At 40.7% G+C, this 25,210-nt stretch overlaps 1 protein-coding gene and 1 pseudogene across 1 annotated transcript in view; one reads left to right on the top strand and one right to left on the bottom strand.

Annotated features, from left to right (window-relative positions):
- Positions 1–1,879: 1,879 nt before the first annotated feature.
- MED12L (mediator complex subunit 12L) overlaps positions 1,880–25,210 on the bottom strand; it is a 310,414-nt gene continuing 287,083 nt past the window's right edge. The window contains exons 38-43 of the mRNA XM_090275855.1: positions 24,964–25,053; positions 23,108–23,337; positions 21,319–21,475; positions 18,303–18,380; positions 5,461–5,542; positions 1,880–3,024 (exon numbers count right to left, since the gene is read on the bottom strand). Of these exons, the coding sequence (XP_090131981.1) occupies positions 2,972–3,024; positions 5,461–5,542; positions 18,303–18,380; positions 21,319–21,475; positions 23,108–23,337; positions 24,964–25,053 (690 nt within the window). The 3' untranslated portion in view covers positions 1,880–2,971. The remainder of the gene's footprint in view (positions 3,025–5,460; positions 5,543–18,302; positions 18,381–21,318; positions 21,476–23,107; positions 23,338–24,963; positions 25,054–25,210) is intronic.
- On the top strand, positions 13,411–14,045 carry LOC150021237 (large ribosomal subunit protein uL30 pseudogene; annotated as a pseudogene).

Genomic DNA, 25,210 nt, shown 5'->3' with positions numbered 1-25,210 from the left:
TATATTACATTATTAATTTAACCTGAATTGGGGGACATGATGATTCATCTTTTCTAACTGTAGAGGCTGGGATTTTTCAGTGTAATTTCTCCAGCATCTATTCAAATATTCACCTACTATTTAAGAAGAATTATAGGAGCCTTAAGTGAAAAAGAAGAAAATGCCATAGGTCTTGCTCAAATATCTCAGTACACAGAACTGAGAGCTGTTAGCCCTTGCCAATCATTTCAGACACATGGGGGAGCCCGTTTCATTGTTTCATCATGCCAATTTCAGCTGGCCCCACCGAAGAGGTGGACTGACTGCTACCATCTCTGATGTTGCGATGGTGTGGCCACAATAAGTCAAAGGATACTCATTCTAACAGTGATCTTCCTCCACTTCTGGGCGAAGAGGAATAAATAAAATGACATATGCAACTCTACTAGGAACAAGCCTGCAGTGCAAACAGGTATGTCTAAGGGCTTCTCATGTCCAACTCCATGCTATTTCAAAGTCTTCTGTTTAAGGGGATAGGGGTTTCCATTTACACTAAGATGATCATCTCTCTATTTCACGAAGCAAATCACCAGGTTCTGTCAAAGGACAGGGCTTTCCTTTGTGATCATTTAATGCAAATTAACACATTTGCTAAAAAAAAAAAAAGGAAGCCTCTCAGGATAGAGGGTTAAGTGGGAGTTAATATGATAAGACTAGATTAAAACATCCAGTTGCTGTCTTTATAATGCATAAGGGAAAACCAGTTTTAGGTCTTTCCTCAACTTTCCATAGAATCTCTGAAGCCTTACCATGACTTAGCTTCCTCACCTAAAAAAAGAGGGACACACAACAAAAAAAGTATACCCACGGCTTTCATGTGCAAATGATTAATAAATTAATTTCACTAATTTCTGCAACATATAAAGTGCATACAAATGCTATGCAATTTTAACACTCATTCTTGAAATGGTATTACTGCTGTTTGCAATACAGAGCTACAAAAATATATGGTTCAAACTGAAAACTGACATTTTAAATACCAGTAATTTTTGAAAAGAAAACAACGATCAGGACGGAACATGACTCACTCACTAGGCACAACATTCACAATTCGGTTGTTTTGCCAAGGCAGTCATTATATGGATATATTATTTGAAGAAAAATAACTTCGTGAACTCTTAAGTATGATTCTTGAGAGGGGAAAAAAAAACACCCTGATATACAAAACCAGCTGAAATGTAAAGATGCATTTTCTGAAAGCAGATAGAATATGTTAATTTAGTGAAAAGAATGGTCTTTCTTTAATGTTTTGGCAAAGTCTTTTCCAGCCCAGAGTAAACACGAAATGAGCAGGCTGGAGTGAAAGGTTCACAGTGTACAAAGCAGTCACGTGATGCTGCCACAGCAAAGGAGGTGGACATATATTTGAGGTTGTTTGCATGAGTCAAACTTTGCAATGAGTAACCCACCTAGGAGGATATAAATTATTAATATAATGCTTTGCAAAAGAAATGACCTACTAAAATTGTACTAGTTACATTGAAAAAAAGTAGTTCTACATGGTTTGCTCATTATAGACAAATCTATTCACAGTATGTGCAACTACATGACATGTAAAATCATATGGCAAAAGAAAATGAATTAACAGAGAACATGGGAAAAAATCCCCACATATGTTTTAAAATGCCCTGCAATTTTCACATTCAAAATTTTATGCATCTAAATCTAAAAAAATATTATATGGAATACTCTTAAGTTACACAAACTGATAATAATTTACTGTCTTTTTTACTCTAATAGGAGCAAGTTACCACATACTTGAACAAAGTTAAAATAGTTACTATTTCTTTATAATAAATTTGATGTATAATTTACTTTACTTGTGCTTTTTGCACCAATTTATAAATACAGTATATGCAATACACAACCAAGACTGACACCAACATTAATAATTGAATTCAAAATAGTAAATACTTACCATACAAAATAAACAGCAAATATATCTTTTAAGAAAACCAGAGCCTTCTGAACTTGGGAGGCCAGATTCTCTGGAAACCATGTCAAATTTGAGCACTGTGGAATCTCAGGCCAGCTGCGAGATTTTTTTCTCAAGTTGGCATAAGGTTGAGGAGAACCCAAACTGAAAAGTGTCATTTTTGCCACACTGGCAATAAACAGCTGGAACAATTCCATCGTGGTTCATTCAGGCCTTTACAATTTACATGCTGTACCTTCATAAAGGCTCTGGTTAATGATCTTGCCACTGCAAACAAATTTGAGTACAGCTACTTCTAACAGGCTTCCACACAGCTTAGGGAGGCTCTCATAGAAGCCTTGGTTTAAGCTCTTGGTCTAAGAAGTTTAAATACTAAGCAACAATCTGTTTCAGCACCTTTTGACCACAATAAAAGAAAAGAAAAAAATCCTACATAAATAAGAACAAGGTTTATAAAGTGCTTATGAAATTACAAACATTTCAAATTAGAGTGATGCAAATAAATGTCCATTTCACCATCAAAGGTAAATGCAGAAAATAAATGGGTCACTTTTCTGTCAAGAACTGACATGCCTTTCAAATCAGTAGTTTGGTCCGGCACAGTTTGAAAAGAAAAAGAACAAAAACAAGAACAAAAACCTTCATTAATTAATATATAAATATTTTCTATCTACTATAACTTATTCTTTCTATAACTATGAGATTCAAAAAAGCACCAATTTCAAAAAGTCTGCTACCAAATTCTTCCTGGAATAGGCCTGCATGATCCACATTGTTAAACCTATTTTAAAGCTAAAAGCAACAAAACCAAACCAAACTACACCTCCTCCTCTGCTTTTTGCTTAAACAGCTTTGTATGAAGTATAGCATAAAACATAAAAAAAAAAACTTGAAAGAAATAACAAAGGGACAGTTCTAAAGATGACTAATGCATTGAATCTGATTTCCTGTTTTTCAGTGCGAACATAAAACTTCTCATCTTGTCCTCTTCCAGAGTCAGAAGTGTGGAGGATGCCCATAGGGAGTCACTCCTTGCTGTGGCTGGTTACCTAGTGAGAAAAAGAAATTCAAATAAAATTGTAGGTGCAAAATTATGCCCCAGAAGGATGCTGCCTGTCTTGTCACTGTTCTCTATCCTGGCCTGACTGACTGGCCAGGGCTCAATGCTGGCCTGGAGACCCCAGTGGCACAGTGTAAACACTGTAGTGGGGCCAGCTCTACATCCAAGTCCCACACCTGCCCAACACATGGCTCGAGTGAGGGTAATTGCTCTTTACCTCTGAACTGAGAAACAAGTCAATACTAACATACAAAAGGACTAAGTATCATAAAGCATTGAAACTTCTCAAGATTTTTATAAAAGCACACTGATAGTTCTGCTTTAATGCAGTTATTATAAGAGCTTGAAACTGGATAATTTTCTGTAAATGGCCAAAAGACATAAGAGAGAAGTGTGCAAGTGTATGCATGTGCAAGAGCAGCTATGTATGTGCTGGCTCAAGCGTGTGCCTATGCATAAACCTGTGTGTGACTGTGCACACACACAGAGAAAACGAGTACGTACAAAAAAAGAAACCGGATTAGAAACAGATTACCACTTCAACAACTCTGGTGGGACTCTTCAAATCCAGAGGCCCCAGTCGCATGGCCTATGACAGAAAAGCAGCCTTCTGGAGTTGTGGTTGGGCAGCTCAGCTTAGTTGTCATTATTCAACCAAGGAGGCTGGCAGAACCGCTAGTACCCAGCAGCAGAGTCTACACAGGAGCACTTTGAGACACTGCAGGCTTGGCTCCAGACCACCATAATAAAGCAAGTAGCACAGTAAAGCTAGTCATACCATTTTTCGGTGGAGGGTGTGGCCTTCCCTTTATACACCTGTAAAGCGCGGTAAAGCTAAGCGCAATAAAACAAGGTGTGCTGGTATGGTGGTTAAGAGCAGTCTCTGGAAGGAGACTGAGTTCCAGTCCCAGCTCTGTCCCTTACCATCAGCTTGGGCAAATGAGTCAGTGTCCCTGTTGTGTAGTTGTCTCCTCGCCTGTAATACTGGGACAAAGACAATATCTAATCTCATGGGGGGGGTGGGGCAGGGTTAGGAATTGAGTGAATTAATACAGGGAAAGTCACAGAGTGCCTGGGTCCAAGAAAGTGGTCCACAAACGACGGCTGAGAACAGCAGAAGCTGCGTCTCATGAGCTCTGGGAAACAGGAAACTAGTAGATATGCTCCCTAGCTAGGTAAGACTACATAAAAATCCTAGGTACATATTTCTAAACACTAGAAAAAAATATCTAAAATATAAACAAACATGCTTCCTTGTCCTTAAAATCATACTGTCTCTTTAAGTCATGTAAAAACTCTAGAATTAATGAAACAATAAAATCTTAACTATACATTTGTTTGCTAGACCATACCTATTAAACAGTTGCAAAAGATTGATTTACCTGATTTAACTGAAATTAAATGAGACTAGAAAAGGAAAATATTTTAAAAGAAAAGGAAAGATCTTGGCTATGCCCTGGTAAAGACATGAGGTCTAGGAGGGGTGCTTCCTCTGCCAGGAGGTTGGCGTGGACAGCGGCTGGGCAGAAAAGAGAGGGAAACCAAGCTGCCCCTCAGCCATACTCTGACCCTTTTCCTCACAATATCCTACCACTTGCATGACTGCTTTCAGCACTGGCTGCTCTTAACTCTGCTCCCCAGACACATAATCAAGACCAGAAGAACATGCTACTCTTACTCTTCACTTCATTACATTATTCAGATAATGGTGGTAGACTTGGCACCAGAAAATAGGTCTCCTGACTTCCAGGCTTTGCACCAGAGGGGCTGGCTCCAATTTCTAAAAGAATGTCCCGTCCTGTGACTGCAGCATAGGGGTGGCTGGACTCAAGGAAGCACGCCACTGGCATCTAGACGAGGTGGTTGGAATGGGTTGGTGGTATGCGCTCAAGAGAAGCAGCACAACTGAAAAACACCACACACAGCAGGCAAGATCCCTGGGGAGGAACACCGCCCTGCTGCCTGTGATGGTACAGGTTTTGATTTCTCAAAGTTGTTCCCAGGAAGGTAGGGTGGTGCAGTGGTAAGAGCAGTCACAGCCCTAGGGACCAGGAGGCAAGTCTAATGCTGGCCTCCCTCTATCTATGACCTTGGGGAAGCCATCTAACCTCCTTCATCAGTGCACTTGAATGCCCGCTGGTTCTCTGAATCTTCCCACTTTTTAAAAAGGGCACCTGCGTTTCCACAGGGGTCCCCCAAAGGAAAGAAACGTTTCTAGATTCCCATGGAACCAACAGGAAAATAGCTTCCCTGAACTGAAAAAGATTGGGGATTTTCTTGGAAAAGCAGCATTCTAACTCAGACCGAACTAAAGCAGAATGACTTATAGACTATACCGAAGATGAAATGGTATCAAGGAAGGCAGTGCAGTGTCTGAGGAGCCACCACTTGTGGTGTTTGCTCTGAGTTCCCTGAGGATACTTACTGGAGAGCTGCTTCTGGAGCTGGCGCACCAGGGCTGCCGTCTGCTGCTGCTGCTGGGTCTGCTGCAGGCCTGGCCTGGGGAACTGCAATGCAACAGGAGGGGGTGGGGGGTCAGCCAGTGCCTGGCACAGGCTGACTCCCGGGCTTGGAGAGTCTGGAATGTACTTCAAATACTTCAGGACAAAGGTGCCATGCCCAGTGTGCATTCCTTCATTGTCACCTACATGCTGGTGTACATCTGGTGAACAGCTGATGCGCCTGATCCACGTAAAAGCCCTCTCCAGGGGATACTTGGCATTTATTTTAAGAGTCCTGAGGAAGGAGTCCACGCTCTGGCGGCGGCCCAGTGGATCAAATATCCTTCCTATCTCTCCCTTCACCAGCTGCCTGATTATTGTTATCACATTACAAACCATTTTCATGGCACAATGCAAACTTTCAGTCCACGGATTTGTATGCACCGCAGCTGGCACGAGTGGAGACAGGAACAGCCTGAGGCAGGAGGACCTCTCTCAGCGTGTGACGTGGCCAGCGTGGCTGGTGAGGCACGAGGGTGCACATGCCGAGGAGGCACTCACTTCCAGGGCCTCATAAGGGCAGGCGCTGAGGGCCCTAGTGCCAGTTTATGTTTTTTTCTTAACCTTCAAATTTCAGGGTCTCACTCTTTTCTTTCCTTTTGTGCTTCCCTTCTCTACCTCTCCTCCTTTCCACCTGGCTTATTATTCATATAACAGAGGAGTATTCTGATTCAAAGCTATCCTGATCATGCCCACAGCAGGACTGTGCTGGCTCTCTCTCCACAGGCCATTCCCCTCCCCTCGGGTCCTGCTCACCAGGCTGGTCCCCCTGCCTCCGGACTTCTAGATGGGGAAGGGCACGCCCTGGAGGTTGCAGGACAGGAGCAGAGTGAAGTTGGGAGGGAGCAAAGTTTTGCTTTTTGCCAATTTCCTTCATAGTGAGTCTACCGGTGGAACACATCTCTCTCTGGGAAGGTGATGCTCCTGGCAGCGGCCCGTCTGTCTCTTTCCCTCTGCTTGCCCCACAGAGCCCAGGGGGAGGAACTGCTTCCAGCCCAGGACTTTTGTCACCCCTAGTTTCCCTTAACCCCACCTATATCTCTGTAAATAGTCTTTTATAAAAAAACTCCATTGCCCAATATGGCTGAAACATATACTTCCTCCTCAGAGTTTTCCAATATGGTAGAAAATAGCCCAGGGTTATAGGTTAAGGTTGCCCAATTTAGCAAATGAAATATAGAACACCCAGTTAAATGTCAATTTTACATAAACAACATTTTTTTTTTTTTTTAGTTCTAAGTATGTCCCAAATATTGCATGGGACAAACATCACAGTTAGTGTAAGTACGTCCCATGCAAAATCTGGAACATAATTCTAGAGTTATTGTTTACCAAAAATTCAATTTAATTTCTCTGGCAACCCTAATTACAAGGCATTACTGGGTTGATTCCGCTAAAGCTGAATATTTGGCACAACACCTGGTTCAGCTGTTTCTCTCCCACTGGACAGCTGAGTGACTTAAAGATAAGAGACTTGGGCTTATCTACTAATGTATCCCTAGTATCCAGCAGTGCCAGGCACCCAGTAGATAGGTGCTCGGCAAAAATGAACAGAATGGACAGAAGTGCCTTCAATTTCCAAACCTTCCTAGTAACAAGAAAGGCACACCTCCGCCAATGCTACTATCTTCCTTGTTACATGGAAGGAAAAATAGCAGCTTGCCACTTTTTCCTGTTGCCCTAATCAAGAGGGAAAAAGAAAACAAAAATCCTCCTCATGAAATATGAAGTAATTTCTTTTCTAATCAGTGGTTTCTATGATTATTTAGAGATAAAAACCTGTTTTTTAACAAAAGCTAATATGGTTTTACCTGCTAGGTACTGTTCTAGACATAACATGTATACATTTGCCCATGTAACCCTGATATAATAATACCCAACCTCAATCTCTTAATATAAAATCCCGGGACAGATGTGTTTTGGGACTCAGCACATATATGATTTACTATGAAACATTCATAATATACAGACTAAGCAAGGTCCAGGACAGTAAGTACTCCATAATCAAACATTTTAAATTTCAACTGTAATAGAAAAACAACAAATAAATCAAAAAATTTTTAAATAAAAAATAAATAAATTTTTAAAAAATTTAAAAAAAAACTTGTCAGATCATGTACACCTGGACTTTGGTATGCTAATCAACCTGGCCCTGGACTTAGCCATTCCAAAAAGATATGTTGATGGGCTGAAACTTCCCCAGAGGAAATGCTACGCAGCCCTATACGTTAACTAAGCTGGTGAGGGAGGGGGAAAGCAATGAGATGTAAATGACCTACTGAATAAGGAAACTCGCCTTTACTGAAAGGTGTATTAAAAAAAAAAAAAGGTGCCTGCAGAAGTGCGGGTGGCGATTACTACGGGCCCAGGAGGAGGACCGGGAATCACCCCTCCCCTATTCCCTTGCTCCTACAAGCCCACGAGGAAGACCGGGAGCTCCCCCCACCCCCGCCGTTTCCCTTGCTCCTAGGGGCCGTTGAGTTATTCCAGGAATTGCCTCTCCCCTTAACATCCTTCCCCCATCCTTTGGTCCCTCAATAAATCAGTTATCTGTTCCCACAGCAGTTTCTGGGCAATTTCTCAGAGCAGGGCTGCCCTGACAAAAACCATTTTAAATTTTATCCAGCAAAGTGCAGATAGTCATAGGTAAAATAAATAAAAAGAGCCTTATGTCCATTCAAGTTAGCTTTTGCTACCAAATCAATCGGGTTAGGTTTACCCTTTCAATGAGTTCTACATAAAATTTCCATTTTCACAGGTGTCTGAATTTTGGAAACAAATAAAAGGGATTGTGAACCTTTAATGCTATCATCCTCACTTCACAGACTGAGGAAACTGAGGCTCTGAGGTGGTAAGTCACTTGCCCATGATCCCTCTAAGTTCTGCAGCTGGAATTCAGACTAAGCTTTCTGAGTCCAGAGCTCATGATCTTAACCACAATCTAGTGCCATCCTTAACTGGAATATGAGTTTCCAAATATTAATTTATTTGGAAGTAATCACAGATTCTAAATGGTCGACTGCAAAGATGTCTAATCTTATCAGCTGATTAAGGTACATAATGCATAAACATGTAATATTTGTCTCTTCAATAGAATATTTAGCTGCCTTCCCTCTGTTTATTTAAAGTCTACTTCAAATAGAGTAATTCTTAAAATGAATCACTATAGTTATCTTCTCAGGTTCTTTATTCTGAGAAGCCAAGGCAGTAACTAGGTACCTGGGAAGCTAGTGTGCAAGGCACAGGTGTGCAGGTACATATGTGGGTATATATGTTTGTTGGGGAGTGGTGGGTGGTCTGCTAGGTGGCCTTAAGAGATAACATTCCTGGGAAAACCTTCAAGGCTCTGTTAGGGTATCTACAAAGTCAAAACCATTTTCATAATACTAAGAAATTTTTTGCTTTTTCCACTCATTCTCTCAGGGTGTACAATACAGTTCCCCAGGGGAAACAAAATGTGTTATATTGTTATAAACTAGTGTCTTTTTAACTCAGACATTAAAGAAATTTTCAAAAATGTAAAACAATGTCATTCTTCTCACTAATATATTTTGAAATATATTTGAATACAAGTATTTTTCATAAGAAAGCTATTTCTGTTCATATGTAATGAGTTTATTTTAGAATTACCAAATATTTTTAATACTTGTTTTAATTTATAATACAGTAAATATTGATAGATGCACAATAGTTCTTTGGGTCCACAACTTTTAAATGTGAAGGGGTCCGAGGCTAAGAACTTTGAAAACACCAGCAGGAATCTGTGAGCCGTATTCTCAGCTGTAGTGCTGCACCACATTCCTCTCAAGGCCACCTGACACTAATTTTTACTAGCTTTAATTTGTACATGTATGTGGCGGTTGAGAGATGGCATGTGCACTTTTTGTGGGTCTTAAACACCTCCTTCCAGGGAATGAGAGGGTGCCACCAAGTCCTCACAGAAACCTCATTGCTGAGCATTTCAAATAAAGTCACTGCACGTCTTCTGCAAAAAAACAACAACAAAAAAAAAAACAAACAAACAAAGGACCCTGTATGTGGATGCAGAACATAAAGCCGTCAGGGGAATTTTTTAAAGAGTCACCCTTCTAGGCTGCTCCCCAAACTTCCTGAATTAGAATTTCTGGGGCAAATGAGCTGAAAATCTGTATTTTAAAAATGGTTCCCTCAGGTGATCTGATGCTTGGTTAGATTTTGGAAACATCCCTGTAGTGAGAAAACTTCCTGGTTTTCCTCACCTCTGTGCCCTTTGCAATGTTAATCTTTTCCGAACACCCTTCCTCCCCTTCCATCCCACACCGCGCATTCCTAAAAAGAAAGAGTCCCAGCCTTCAACCATCAGCTCAAGTTGTCAGCTACTCCCTCAGGCATTTGAAGAGTGATCACAGCTCTTGGATCCTCAGCGCTACCAAGATGCCTTTATTACCAACCCTGGCGCAACCTGACAGGGCCTCTCCCCAGCATGCGGGGTTTTGAGCTCCTTAGGGCAGGAGCTGGGCTGTGCTGCCGCTGCAGCCACAAGACAAAGCACAGAGCCTGATCATCTCAGTCAGGTGTAGCATGCCAACAAGGCACAGCTGCTCCCCAGTAAACACGTTCTCCACAGAACTAAAATAAAATCATTAAAATGTATTTTTGATGTACTCTTACCAATCCCTAAACGCCTATTTTGACAGTACACATTTGCCAAGAACATTAAATTTTCTGCTCAATCATTACTAAGGGAAAATGCATCATTAACTATATTTAAATAACTGCCACTGAATCTTCTTTGTCTTGGAAAAGCTGACGCCTTTGGGGCTGTCTTCAGCTGTAGAGGCAGACACTGACTCGTCCTACTCGATGGCTGGGCTGATTCAGTTAATGATGGACCTGCCTCACAGCCGGGTGACATGTCTTGCCTTCAGAAAGGTGTTTTTCCTGACTTATGGATAATGGGTGGAGTTTTTCCCCTTCATTGCTATGATATTCAACAAGTCATTGAATAATACCCAGATCCAGGCAATTTTCTGCATTTAGGGACACAAGAGTGAGTAAAACACTGTCCCTGCCTCCTGGCCATGAGGTTCATGCTTGAGCACACTACTGGTGAGCAAAGTACCGAGGCAACATTTGTTTCAAACCTGCTCTGCCAACAGGCAGAGTCCCGACAGTTTGAGGGTTCTCTGATGAAGGGAGCACAACCCTTCCTGGGTACCAGCTTCAGCAGAGTAGACCCTAGGACTGCACAGGCCCCTCCACTGTATGCCAGGGCAGAACTACATGTGCTACTGGTGCCCTCATAGAGCACCTGCAGTTGGTGGGTTTTAGAGCATTTATTATGCATTTATTTGAAAGTTAACTAGCAACTTGCATGCAGCCATTTTTTTGATCTGCACACCATCATTTTCATTAAAAAAAAAAAAAAATCAAATGTATCTGTCCTGTTAATAGAAATCTCCTGAGAATATCTTCCTCAGCTTATTTCTATAAATATGATATCTCCTTTTCCTTTAAAAAAGAAAAAGAAAAGGATGCATTGCTGTCTCCTGAGACTCAACGGTTTGGCTGAACTAAGTGGCTGGGTTGATGAAGTATGGGGTGGTCTGTGGGCTTCACTTTAAAACTGGTTTCTCTTTTCTATCCTAATGGCTTGGACAGAAAGGGCCCAGAGGTCTGAGAGGGGGGGAAACCCAAAATATTCCCCTCAGCCCAAACTAAGTATACTGGGCAAAAGGTTTTGGACAGATGTGACGTGCCTGGCACACCTTCCTCCAAAGAAGCCCCTTTTTTCCCTAATGTGGGACACTGAAAAATTAATACCTGCCTTTTGTCATCTAGTGGTTATGGACTGAATGATGCCTTTTAACCCTGTTGCCAAATCTGTTGCCCCCAGAATACAACAAGGATGCCAGCGTGTTAAAACAAGTATGCCATGGTCTGGGGACAGCCAACTGACCTGGAGTCTGCAAGATCCCTCCCCATGTGGGAAGGCCACGCCCCCCCACACCCCCACTCTTATTAGGGATTTCTGGACCCAAGGGTAGATAGGACAATGACCATGCCCAGCTTGAAGCAGTTAGAGGAGCACAAGACCTTTGCCCATTGTCATTTATAAGATTATAAAACATCTTAAGTCTGAGAGGGAGGAATTATTATTTTATTTTATTTTTTATAATGACAGTTTTACTTCCTCTTTTCCAATTTAGATGCCTTTTATTTCTCTTTCTTGTCTGACTGCTGTGGCTAGGACTTCCAACACTATGTTGAATAGGAGCAGAGAGAGTGGACATCCTTGTCTTGTTTCTGGCCTCAGGGGGAATGCTCTTAGTTTTTGCCAATTGAGTATGATGTTGGCTTCAGGTTTCTCATATATGACCTTTATTATGTTTAGGTATGCTCCCTCTATTCCTATTTTGCTGAGAGGTTTCATCATAAATGGGTGTTGTACTTTATCAAATGCTCTTCCTGCATCTATTGATATGGTCATGTGGTTTTTGTCTTTCATTTTGTTTATGTGGTGTATTATGTTTATTGATTTCTGAATATTAAGCCATCCTTGCATCCCTGGGATGAATCCCACTTGATCGTGGTGTATTATCTTTCTAATGTGTTGCCAATATTTTGTTGAGGATTTTAGCATCTATGTTCATCAGCAATATTGGCCTGTAGTTTTATTTCTTTGTTGTGTCTTGACCTGGTTTTGGAATTAGGGTAATACTGACTTCACAGAACAAGTTTGGGAGTCTTTCCTCTTCTTGGATCTTTTGGAATAGTCTGAGGAGGACACAAGTTAGTTCTTTCCTAAATGTTTTGTAGAATTCACCTGTGAAGCCATCCGGTCCAGGGCTTTTGTGTGCCGGGAGTTTTTTGATTACTGCTTCAATTTCACTAGCTGTTATTGGTCTATTCAGACTTTCTGCTTCTTCTTGATTCAGTTTGGGAAGACTATCTGTTTCTAGGAATTTGTCCATTTCCTCTAGGTTGTCAAATTTCTTGCCATACAGTTGTTCGTAATAATTTCTTACAATCCTTTGTATTTCTGTGTTATCGGTTGTGATTTCTCCTCTTTCATTTCTGATTTTATTTATTTGGGTCCTCTCTCTTTTTTTCTTGATGAACCTCGTTAAAGGCTTGTCAATTTTGTTTATCTTTTCAAAGAACCAGTTCCTACGTATGTTGATCTTCTGAATTGTTAGTTTAGTCTCTATGTCATTTAATTCTGAGGAATTGTTATTTTTTAATGTCAAAAAAAAGACTAATATAGGAAAGGGTGAGGCCGGGGAACTTGTATGCATGACCCATGGACATGAACTAAGGGGGGTAGAATTGCTAGGGGAAGGGGGATACTGGGCAAAGGGGGGGCAAAGGGGAAAAATTGGAACTATTGTAACAATATAATCAATAAAATATACTTAAAAAAAGAATGGATTAAAATAACTAGAAAAAAATAAAAAGGAAAAAAAAAGGATCTAAATTCAAGCAAAGGAAGGCAACAGGTTCAATAAACTCCAGAGCTGATTACTTTCATTTTAAAAGAAGTATAATGCTCTCCAAATTCCAGAGACATTCTAAAAAACCTCTCAGTTTCTCTTAATGGAACATAAGAATTTTCTTGAGGAAGACTATATGACAATTTCACATGTGATCTTTGACTGAAAGTTAATGCAATTGTTTATTGTTGCCATTGTTATGCATATCTCATAAAGCATGAATTTAATACAATATGATACTGACACAAGGATGAGTCAATTTAGAAAGACAACTTCTTTTCCTCTTTTCTGGCTGGAACCACGGAGGGTGCAGAAGAGAAGAAGAAGGTTCCTGCTGTGCCAGAAACCCTTAAGAAAAAGTGAAGGAACTTCACAGAGCTAAAGATCAAGTGCCTACGAAAGAAGTCTGCACAGAAGATGCTTTGAAAGGCACCTATGCAAAAGCTAAGCGCTGTCACAAGGAGTACAGGCAGATGTACAGAACTTGAGATTCGAATGGCTAGGACTGCAAGAAAAGCTGGCCACTTTTATGTACCTGCAGGACCCAAATTGGCATTTGTCATTAGGATCAGAGGTAAGAGTGGCATGAGCCCAAAGGTCCAAAAGGTGCTGCAGCTTCTTCACCTTCCCTAGATTTTCAATGGCACATTCGTTAAGCTCAACAAGACTTCGATTAACGTGCTGAGGATTGTGGAACCACATATTGTACGGGGGTACCCAAACCTGAAGTCAGTAAATAAATTGATTTACAAGCATGGTTATGGGAAAAAATCAACAACAACAAAAAAAATGAATTCCCCTGACAGATAATACATTGATGATTGCTTGATCTCTTGGTGATTATGGTATCATCTGCCTAAAGACTCTGATTCCGGAGATCTACACTGTTGTAAAATGCTTCAAAGAAGCACTTTCTGTGGCTCTTCAAATCATCTCCATGAGGTGGAATGAAGAGAAAGACCACTCATTTTATAGAAGGTGGAGATGCTGGTAACAGGGAAGACCAGATCAACAGGCTTATTAGAAGGAGGAACTAAGGTATCTACCATGGTTATTTTTGTAATCTGGTAAGTTAATAAACAGTGCCCGCTTTAAAATTGGGGAAAAAAAAGTCACAATTTTAAAGCTTTCTGTTAGCCTGATTTCCAGATCATGTGTACATTTGGGACATCAGGACTTAAGATGAAAAGAAATGACACATGAGGATGGGGTAAACATTATTTTCTTAAAAGCTAGAAGGAGCTTTAAACAAAATCATGGCCTGTTAACATATTTAGTTAAGAGTTAATTTAATCATAATAACTCATAAGTGTTAAAGTATCTTTCAAGTCAAGAACTGTAACTTAAGTAAGCAAATGACCACACAGGCACTGATATTAAGCCAACATCAGATTTAATTTGTATGCACAAGCTTTTCTTACACTTCCTTACTCTTTTCACAAAAAAAACCCTCTATTTTCTGATGACACGTCTTGAAAAAGTGCCCATTTCTGTTCTGTTAATTTTGACTTCTAGGTACCCTTTAAAAATTTTTTTAATCCTCACTCAAGGATATGTTTATTGATTCTAGAGAAAGAGAAAGGGAGGGAGGGAAGAGAAATTCGAGAGAGACAGGAAGAGAGAAAGAGAGACAGACAGATAGACAGACAGACATCGATGTGAGAGAGAAACATCGGTTGGTTGCCTCGCATATGTACCCCGACCAGGGATCAAACCCACAACCTAGGCATGCGCCCCAACCAGATATTGGACCCACAGCCTTTTGTTGTACAGGACAGCTCTCCAACTGAGCTACCTGGCCAGGGCCCCTAGGCACACTTTTTATAGCAGAGTGACCAACCTGACTACGAGAGTGCTGACATCATCGTCCCACGAGTCCCATCTACTCTTGTCAACAAGGGAAGAGACTAACGATAAGAATGGTCAACAAGCAGTGAACAAACCCTAATGCCTTTCAAAGTTCACCACATTCAACCTCCCCCGTATCAAGGTGTCCCAAACTTCTCATATTCCTCTTGACCTGTTATGGGTTGAATTATGTTCCCCACAAAAGACAGGGAGGAATCCTAACTCTTTGTATCTCAGAATGTGACCTTATTTGGAGACAGGATATTTACAGAGGTAATCAAGTTAAAATGAGGTCATTAAGGTAGGACCTGATCCAATGTTCCTGGTGTCCTTATAAAAAAGGGAAATTTCAGCACCAGCACATTTATAGTGAGCACACCATGAGAAGGCGATGGCAGAGATCAGGCTGATGCTTCTATAAGCCAAGGAATGCCAAGATTGTCAGTAAATAAATCACCAGATGCTAGGGGAGTGGCATGGAACAGATTTCTCTCTCCCAGACCTCAAAAGGAACCAACTTTGATGATACCTTGACCTTGGGCTTTCAGGACCGTGAGATAATACATTTCTATTGCTTAAGCCACCTAATGTTTGGTACTTTGTTACGGCAACCTTAGCAAACTAATTCAACCTCTCTAGATCTTCTTTTATTTTCCGTTTCAGAGCCATGCTAAGCCCTCCGGCTGGCAGAAGGCATGCTTGGCGGTTCGTTAGCGTGCTCCGTAACCGAATGCTGGCCTCCACCGTACATAGTGAACAAGCAATTGTTGAATTAGATTGTGAATGTCACCAGAGAGTGGTAGGGCAAGCTACAGGGAGGCAGCGGCTGTGTTACCACTACCACATCTTCCAAGAGACTGTGTGACTCAGAGCCCCAAATGAATCAGAGTCAGATTCTCTTCAACAGCCAGCTTACTGCTCTGCCTCTAGCAGGAGAGAAACAAAGAACAAAGAGCACTCTTTGGCCTGTAACAAGAATTGGAGATGCTGGAGCTGTTTATAATAAAAATCAATAAATACAGATATAAAGCATATAATAAATTAGTGGAACTAATAAGGAACACTACCACAAGATTAAAAACATAAAAATTCTCTTAATATTGCTGCAGAATTACAAGATGAAAAGTTAACATACATAAAAGCTAAATACAAAGTGAGATCCCAGAGCGGTAAAAAATCTGCAATAAAGGACATTATTGGTGCAATTAGCAGTCTGCAAAAATGTATAGATTGTAGTTTTCTATTAATGTTACCAATTTCTTGATTTTAACTGTATCAAGTTTTTGTAAGAGGATATTCTTGTTGTTGAAAACACACACAAGTATTTAGAGTAAAGAGGCATGAGCCTGCAGCTTACACAGCTGTATAGATCAGGAAAAAAGTGAGTGAGTGTGTGTGTTTAGATCAAGAATAATAAAACAAATGTGCAAAATGTTTACTAAGGCAGTCTACCTCCAATGCCCCAGCTCGGTGGAGACTCCTAGTCTAGCAGAGGTGTCAGGATCACAGATGAGAACAAAATTACCCAGGACACTGTCTTTTGTCTGGAGGGAGGAGAGGTGGCAAATCTCTCTAGTGGAGAAGAGTCTCGAATGCTTTCTCCTGGCCCCTTTTACTGAGGAGAGGATTCGGGAGATACAAGGTCAAGACTTATGAATCATCAATAAGCTTTAGATGCTTGGGTTACAGTTGACAGTTACTGATTACAGATATAAATACAGAGAACACAGTGACCGCTCTGTGTCAGGGTCTGTTAAACATCCTGACACCATACTGACATCAGGTGCAAGGCTTCATACATTTTTAGCTACACACTGTTTATAGTTAACTAAGAGATAAGAAAAGCAGAGCAAGCTCTAAAGCATAATATGCATTCTTCAAATCCAGTTCCCATGGAAACCTCTTGAGTTGCCTTTGAGTCATATCTGCCTGTACCTTCCTGGTGTCCTGGTTGAGTCTGACAAGGCTCTCTGGAGCCTGGCTCAAGGTTTGGGCTATGATTCTCAAAATCACACAGAACAGTCCCCTACAGTTAACAATTAGTGAATCTGGGTGAATCGCTTATGGCAATACTTTGTATTATCCTTGCAACTCTCTGTTAGTTTGAAATGATTATAAAAGGCAAAGTTAAATCTTGTTCTTAGGAGAGACATTAGAGTCAGCTAGCAGTACCCCAACCAAAGGAGCCCCATCCACATTTGTAAAGAACAGTCAGCCAATCCCTGCTAATACACCTGTGATGATAAAGAAAGTCTGTGAATGTTTATATACTGCTCTACTTAAAAAGGATTTTGAAGGTAGATTGCAGTAAATGTCATAGACACATTAAAAAAAAAAAAAAGAAAAAAGAATCAGACCTATAAAAAACTAAACAAACCTAAATTCATGATAAAGAAGAACTTCCTTAAAAATGGAGACCACACTGACCAAGGCGGAGGCCTGTCAAATGCATATGGAAGGCCCTGTTCCCACTGACCATGTTCCTTCTGCAGTCCTGCCCGGGTATTACCAGACCTTTAGCACCTAACTACACTCTGATCCCTCCTAATGTACTATTGCCCCAGCCATATTGTTCCTTTTTTATTACAAGTTGTGAAACCATCCACATGGAAATCCTGTCATGAAAAGAAACACCAGTTTCCCGAAGCATCAGAAATGCAGTAGCCAGCTCCTCCTAGGCAGTACTCACGCACACAGCTCACGTTGCTGAATTACCTTCAGAGCAGTACTTATTTTTACAGGTTTTTCCAATACATAGCAAGCCATGTGACCATTGATGATAGTGTAAAATGTTCCTTTTTAGAATACATTTAAGTAAATAGAAAAAGAGACAACATAAAGAAAAATAGTATGTTAAGAGAAAAAGCAGGGATATGGCACCTGCAAAAGTAAAGGCTGTAGCAGATTACTGAGGCTTGCAAATGTTCACTGACGCTGTGGTTTACAAAGCTGGGGACGTAAACTCTACAATTATAAAGTACTTGAAAATTCTTGCAGCAAGTGCCAACGGGCTGAAATCAGTATTTCTCTTGCATCAGTAAAGATAGTATTTCAGAAAGCACTCTCATGCTTTTATGAGATTATAGTAAGAATTCAAAGTAAGATAATCTTCTAAACATATATTTAGTAAATTATCATTTTAACATTGTTGAGAGAAAAATATTTGTGTCTGAATATAAATATTTTAGTCTACTGAGATGTCTGGAAAAACTTGAAGAGGAAAAATGATATAACCTATGGAACCCCAAATAGTTATTTAGCGCTTTCTAAGAAAACTAATATACTGACTACTATATCAATACAATCCCACTCTGACAAAATTTGGGGAAAATTGCTAGGATATATTTAGGCTATTTTAATAATTAACAATATTATCAGACATGAAAAATGCAAACAGACTTTAAAGAAAATGCCCTCATATTCGATTCCAAAGCACCAGGACTTACCAAAGGCTGCTGGGGCTGCATTGCTTGCAGACTGAGGGTCTGACTCTGGGGCTGTGGGGGCTGCTGGGGCTGCTGCATCTAGAAAGGAAGAAAAAGCATTGTGTACTTCAACAGAGGGGGTTAATATTCCAATCTCCTCTTCCCATACGCCTTTTATTTAATTATGTTGTTGCAAAAAAATAACATACACCAGCCTCCTCCATTGCTGCCTTGCCAAACATTATTCATCTTTCAAGGAGAGACCTAAATCTGTTCGTCCATGAAGCCCTCTTGGACCACTCCCACCCCAGGGACCTCGTCCTGCAGTAGCTGCAGTGCCGTCTGCCTGTCCTGCACTGTCCCGGGACATCCTCTGCACTTACTGCTAACTCCTTTCATGTCATCTGCCTTACACATATTGTATCCTATCTTATACTAGTAGCTTAGATGAGGACAGCTCAGTAGTTATCTTTTCTTTCCCTATGATATCTGGATGGACTTTTGAAGAGTTTGTTTTTTTAAGGAAGATGAAGATGAAAATGAAGATAGAGAAGGAGGATGAGGAAGTAGAGAAGGAGTTGTTTTTGAATAGCTCTTGAAGATTATATATTTTTTAAAAAGGAAGTCATAGAGGTGGGAAGTTCTGGCATAAATTATGAGAATAAAATCCTAACTGTTGTCTTGACAAAGTGGCTCAAACGCAAAACTCCTGGAAAACACTTCCAAGTCAGAGAAGAAACAGAGAATGCAGAGGAAAATATTAATAGGTAGTTTGTCTCATGACCTTTAAAGTGTCCTCCGCACAAACACTTCATCTTGATGATGACAGCATCAGACTTCTTTTCATACTTTGCCTTTTCCAACTTGGTTTGTACACTATCTTTCAGTTCATTTGTCTTCTGAAGGGCAAGGTAATAAATGACTATTGCCAGATGTCATTTCTTACTAAGCGACAATGCTCATGATGTGGAATCCAAGAAGAGATCTGGACGGGGTCTCTCCCAACATGAACAGTGCTTCTTGGGCTAGAAATATAGTGATTACAATATGGAGCCAATTTTCCATTTTACTCTCTGTAAATTCTTCCAAGAAAAATCATCCCAACTTCATAATTATTAATTTGTTCTTCTGTGGATGTAATCAAGCACCAAAAAAATCACTAAGTGTAATTCTGATTCAAAAGCAAATCACTTTTATCTCTAGGGATTGTTTTTTTTTTTTAATATATATTTATCGATGTGAGAGAGAGAATGGGGGGAGTGGGGAGAGAGGGACAAAGGGACAGAGGGAGGGCGGGGCAAGGAGGGAGAGAGAGAGAGAAAATTTGTTGTTCCCTTATTTATGCACTCACTGGTTGCTTCTTGTATGTGCCCTGACTGGGGACCAAACCTGCAACTTTGGCATATTGGGAAAATGCTCTAGCCAACTGAATTACCTGACCAAGACCAGGAATGTGTTGTTAATGAAAAAAATTACTAGGAAGACATATTATGTTAATTGTGATAAAAAGTACATATTAACTGACATGGAAGGTTTTCAATATTTGTAGCCTTAAAAAACACCAACACAAGATAGAAAGTAGTAAATAAATAATGTAACTTCTTAGTGATTTGAAACTGAAATTTCAAAGTAGAGGAAATATAAATATCAGTTCTGGGTTGAGACAGGCAAATTCTTTCCCTGTCCCTTTCTGCAGGGCAGGTTATTTTTCATTCACCTCACCAAGAGGATAGGCCTCAGTACTCCAGCTCTAGTAGATCCCTCTTACTTGGTGCTTTTTCTCTTTCTTGGTAAAACATAAAATGACAGTGCATCTCAAGTTGGACTGTTGGTAAGATCAGAGTACACTGCACAGACTCATCAGGCAATCTCCAATCCACGAACGTAGGATAAACTTACGCACAATGAAGACAAATGGACAGGTAAACATAAGAGCCTTTATTTCTTAAATGAGGAAGTTAGAAGCAAGAATGTGTCAAGGGAAGGAACGCTTTATCTAGGAGACTCAAAGTTTATTTCAAATAATGAAAGAGTAGCTTTCCAGATTCCCTGGCTGGTTTGGCTCAGTGGATTAAGCGTCGGCCTGCGAGCTAAGTGTCGCTGGTTCGATCTTCCAGTCAGGGCACATCAGAGAAGGAAAACTCTGACTCCAAAAAACCTCCGCTGCCTTGCGGCATACCTCTTCAGGGGAAAGGCTAAGGGAGTAAACCCCGACAGAAAATCCGGAGCCGGAGTCCCTAAGGCGGTTTGACGTTGTAGTCAATACCGGCAACTCCTGCGGCACACCTGAAGCCAAGCTGTATTGACTCCGTCTTTCCCTTGGATCCTTCAGCTGCGAAGAGAGGGGGGGTCTGCTGCATGGGCAACAGCAGACCCTCCATATCACCCTGCCCAGGCTCTGTAGCTTCAGCTTCACTGGAGAGGACACTCCAGCGTCATCGCAAGATGTCGATTTAACACGGGAGGAGACAGATACCGTGTCACTCCCGAGTCGGACTGCACAACCATTCTCGGCGGTGCAGATAAGACTCTTAAGAAGCTACACCATCGTCTCTCGAGACGGATGGCTGCCGACTGAGCTTTCCGGATTCTAACAGAGTCAAGATGAAATGTCCCATTGAAATATTGTACTTATATAACACCAACTTCACAGCCTAATCAGACCAGAGGTGCTACAGAATTTTTTTGGATTAAAGACTGCTCCCAAAATCTGACAAAAACTCTGGACAGCTTCCCCCCCCCCGTCTTTAAACAATATAAGAAATTTTGCATTCAAATCGCATGGACTCTCATTAAATAATGACAGACTAAGCAGTGGCTTACACTACCAAAACAAAGGCATCCAGCTACCTCGAACCTTGGTGAAAGGGGAAGGATGCTCTGCAAAATGTACTCTCCTGCCTGTGACCAGACAGATGCAGACAGAAAGAAAGACCCTGGCCAAGTTGAACTAAATTACACCATTTTAGGTCCTACTGTCACATACACAGGGCTCCTTGGACCCACCATGTACTGACATCACCTCCCAGCCCCATACCTGGAGAAGCCTCTGCTGCTGTCGCACCTGCGGTTGTCTGGACCTCATCGGGTCCTGAGGCAGCGGCACCGAGGGAAGGTTTGGATGTGTGGAAGTCAGCACTGCATCGATTCCTCCACCCATCAGAGGGCTCTGCTGAAGGGACTGATGATTCAGTCTGGGAAAGAATAATGCAGCTTGTTTCAGGCCTGAGTACACTGTCACATTTTTAATTGGCGCCACTAGCAAGCATATCACAGACATTCACAGAGAAACAATCTGTTGAATAATTACCTGTACAATTCAAATGCAATAAAGGCCAGTGGTTAAGATAATCTAGAGTCCCAGGGATAGACAGGATCACTTGAAAAAGAACAAGCAAGCTTACTACTTTAGGTAGAATTGCTATCATGTATAAATTACTTTTAAAAAATGTTAATAGTTTTCAATAATAAGTGACATTAATTGAGTATTATTCTGGAGTAGGCACTGTGGTCAAAGTCTGAGAGGTGTTATTTCATTGACTCCCAAAAGCAGCCTTTGGAGGTCAGTCATTTTGTTATCCCCACTTTAAAACTGAGAAAACAGAAAGCTACAGAAATAACTCATCAAAGTAATTCAGACAGCAAATGGCACCAGGCGGAATTTAAATCCAGAACTTTTGGGCTTTAATGTTTAAATTCTTAGGCAATGTGAAATGCTACTACTTATTAGAAAAATAATAAATATATTTTCCAATTTTATTTATTTTCCTAAATGGGCTACCATCTCCCTTGCCAACTTTCCAAGTAGTGATTACTTGGAACCGCCATGCAGTCATGGATAATAAATGGAGCTAAGCTGCTACCCAATACTGCACAGAGTTCTACATGAAACTTAATTCTTCTAGATCAATGCCATCCCACAGAACTTTCTATGATGACCGAAATGTTCTGTATCAGTGTTGTCCACCAAGCCACTGGCCACCAGGACTAGCTACATAATTTTAGGTCTCAGCACAAAATAAAAGTGCAAGGCTTCCAGATAGAAAATTAGAATTTCAAGAAAGCAAAGGTAGAGTATTAAATCAAGCGTGGGTCCTTCTAAACATGGTGACCTGTGTGACTGCACTGATCACGTCTTAGATGCTGGCCCTGCTGGCTCTCCTAGTGGCTCCTGACCACTTGAAATGTAAATAGTGTAACTGAGGAACAAAGTTTTTAATTTAACTTTAATTCATCTAAATTTAAATAGCCACATGTGGCTGATGGTTACTATAATGGACAGTGAAATTATACACTATGTCTAAGAGATCTAATTAAAGAAAGGACTTAAAATAAAATCTTTCATGATCATACATTTGCCAACTATCCCTGGCATGGGAAAGGTAAAAATTAAGAGTAAACAGAAGTCTTATAGGCACCATCATAATGAGTATTGTAATCACAGACTTTATGGCTTTGATTAACATATTCTAGTAAGGCATTGTTAATGATAATCAATGCTTTTTCTTTTTTAACTTAGGTATATTTAGCTAAAAATCCCTTTTTAAAAGAGAAGAAAAGAAAGAACACTAGAGCTAATATAGTGTTTTCACCTAATTATATTACACCCATACTATGGAAGATGTGAATCAAAACACAGGGGTCCTGAATGAAATAAACAAGATGGGTCATTGCCTATTTTGAGTTCTATCTGGGTGCTCATAAAAATAAGATGACTTAATGCAAATTAAGTGCAAATATGCAAGTTCATAAAAGCTATATAAAGTGCCATGCTCTCAAAGAAGCATAACAAAGAATGGTGTCCACTACTTCAATCGCTGTGTTACCTCTGAGAGCCAGTCAAAGGCTGCAGGTACGGCGATGCCTGTTGCTGAACGTAGCCACTGGGTGGCTGCTGCATCTGTCTGAGCCTTTCCATCAGCGCTGGGTTGGAGTGTGCAGCCGGATAGGCTCTGGAGTTGTAGCTGGGAGACAGGACCATGCCACCAGCCTGCTGCTGCGGGCTCTGCTGCAAAGGCATCTGGGTTCCATACATCGTATAGCCCTGGGGCATGGACTGCAGGCAGGCACAAGGAGCAAAGTCAATGTCTTAATTTACCACCAGCTTTCCTATGGCTGAGATACTGATCTATGGGGATAAACAAACCCAGGAGGAGCCCCCTGAAGTTCAGTATTCTCAAATGTTCTTATGAAGAGGACCAGAAAGCTACAGAATTAACTGGTTACATAATGGTTTCTCAGGAAAGCAACCAAAAAAGAATGCTCATTCAGTTACGAGATTAGTTTCCAGATCAGTAGCTTATTTTGAAGGAAGAGATGTTTCCTTACAGACAAGCATCCATATCTTTCATGCACAGATGACATCACAACGGATCCCAAGCGTCAATAATGTCATTTCCAAAATTACCTAGGAAAGCTACCCCTTGCTCACATACATTAAAATAATGGTATACACTTTCCTGATATGTGACTACACCTCCTTGAATCTGATGAATGTGCCTTTCATAACTAACCAGTTATTAAACAAACAAACAAAAAAACAATTAATGCATTTACCAGAATGAGGATGGAACTGAAGACTATTTAATATCCTCTAGTCCTGATTGGACCGTAGCCCATTTCAGTACAGTGCCAATCACCTGAGCACTTAATTTTTCTATGCAGTATGGACACACATGTGACTGTTTCTCTATATCTTGACATTAATGTAAATGAAAAACCTGAGGTTCTGCTAGATCACTTTCTATACTTTATAGAATAGAATGCTGGTTAAAGCAGAAGAGGACTGCTGTTCAAATCCTGAAAGCACCACATTTTCAGATGGTGTAGTGGCTGATTTGGAAGGCAGCGTAAAGCATAATGGTCTTCCAGCAGGCAGCATGAATGCAGCCAGGCTCTAGGGTCAGTGCCTCTGAAGGCCAACCTCACCCTCCTGTCAGCTGTGGACACAGTATAAACTGTTAGCCCCAACTAGCAGCTTTGCCAACATCCCTGGCTCCTGATTATGGAAGGGATAGAGTAAAAGTATATGGATGCAGACAAAACAAAATTATTAGAAAAAAAAATAGCTCCAGGTTTACATTATACCAAGGGAAGTCCACCATTTGTTGAGTAGCTGGTGTGTATGTGGTGCAGCATAGTGTAGTTCTAGGTTGTCACAGTTCTATAGATTGCCTTACTCACAATGTCCCCCTCTGTTTTACAGAGAAGAGGACTAAGACTCACAGTAACTTGGACAATGTTACATAGCTAGTAAGTTGCCAAGAATTTTGCAAAGATCTGATTCCAAAACCAATTATCTTCTTATTTTATCATATTCATCTTTGAAGCTATCTTTGTATATGACAAATTCAATCATGAATTACATCATTATATGTTATAACATAGTACGTTGGAACTGTTAAGCATTTCAAAACCTATGATCATCATTAATAGAGGTTTGAGTTTATTTGTTTCTAATTCAAGAATTTCCTAAAATGTTGTGTTCTTTAAATTAATCCTGACACTCATTCAACAATCACTGGACATATACATATATTTTTTGAAATGTTGATTATAATCTACGGAAGGAATAACTAAGTACTAGACCCCATTAGGGAGTAGACACATTATTTACTTGGTTTCCCACTTCAAACAAAGAGATTAAAAGTCCCAGCTGCACCTATGAAACGAATGTGGGTACCTGTGTTTGCTGCAGCCCTGGATACTGGGGGAGCTGAGGGGAGGGCCGTGCCTGGGCAGCACAGAGAGCAGCCTGGTCCCCCGGCTGACCCTGGAAAACAAAGCCGAGGGGACTCCTGATCAAAACAGCAAGGGCTGGATCCGAGCTCCTGGTTAATAACCCCAATAACCCGTTACACCAGATGTCATTATGTGAATACAGAACTTGCAGATTTCCAAACTGCATTCAATTTGATTTCTCATCAATT

Source organism: Furipterus horrens, unplaced genomic scaffold (assembly GCF_987537825.1).
Source record: "Furipterus horrens unplaced genomic scaffold, mFurHor1.1.pri manual_scaffold_1, whole genome shotgun sequence".
Taxonomy (NCBI): Eukaryota; Metazoa; Chordata; class Mammalia; order Chiroptera; family Furipteridae; genus Furipterus; species Furipterus horrens.
This window is presented reverse-complemented; position numbering and strand designations above follow the sequence as displayed.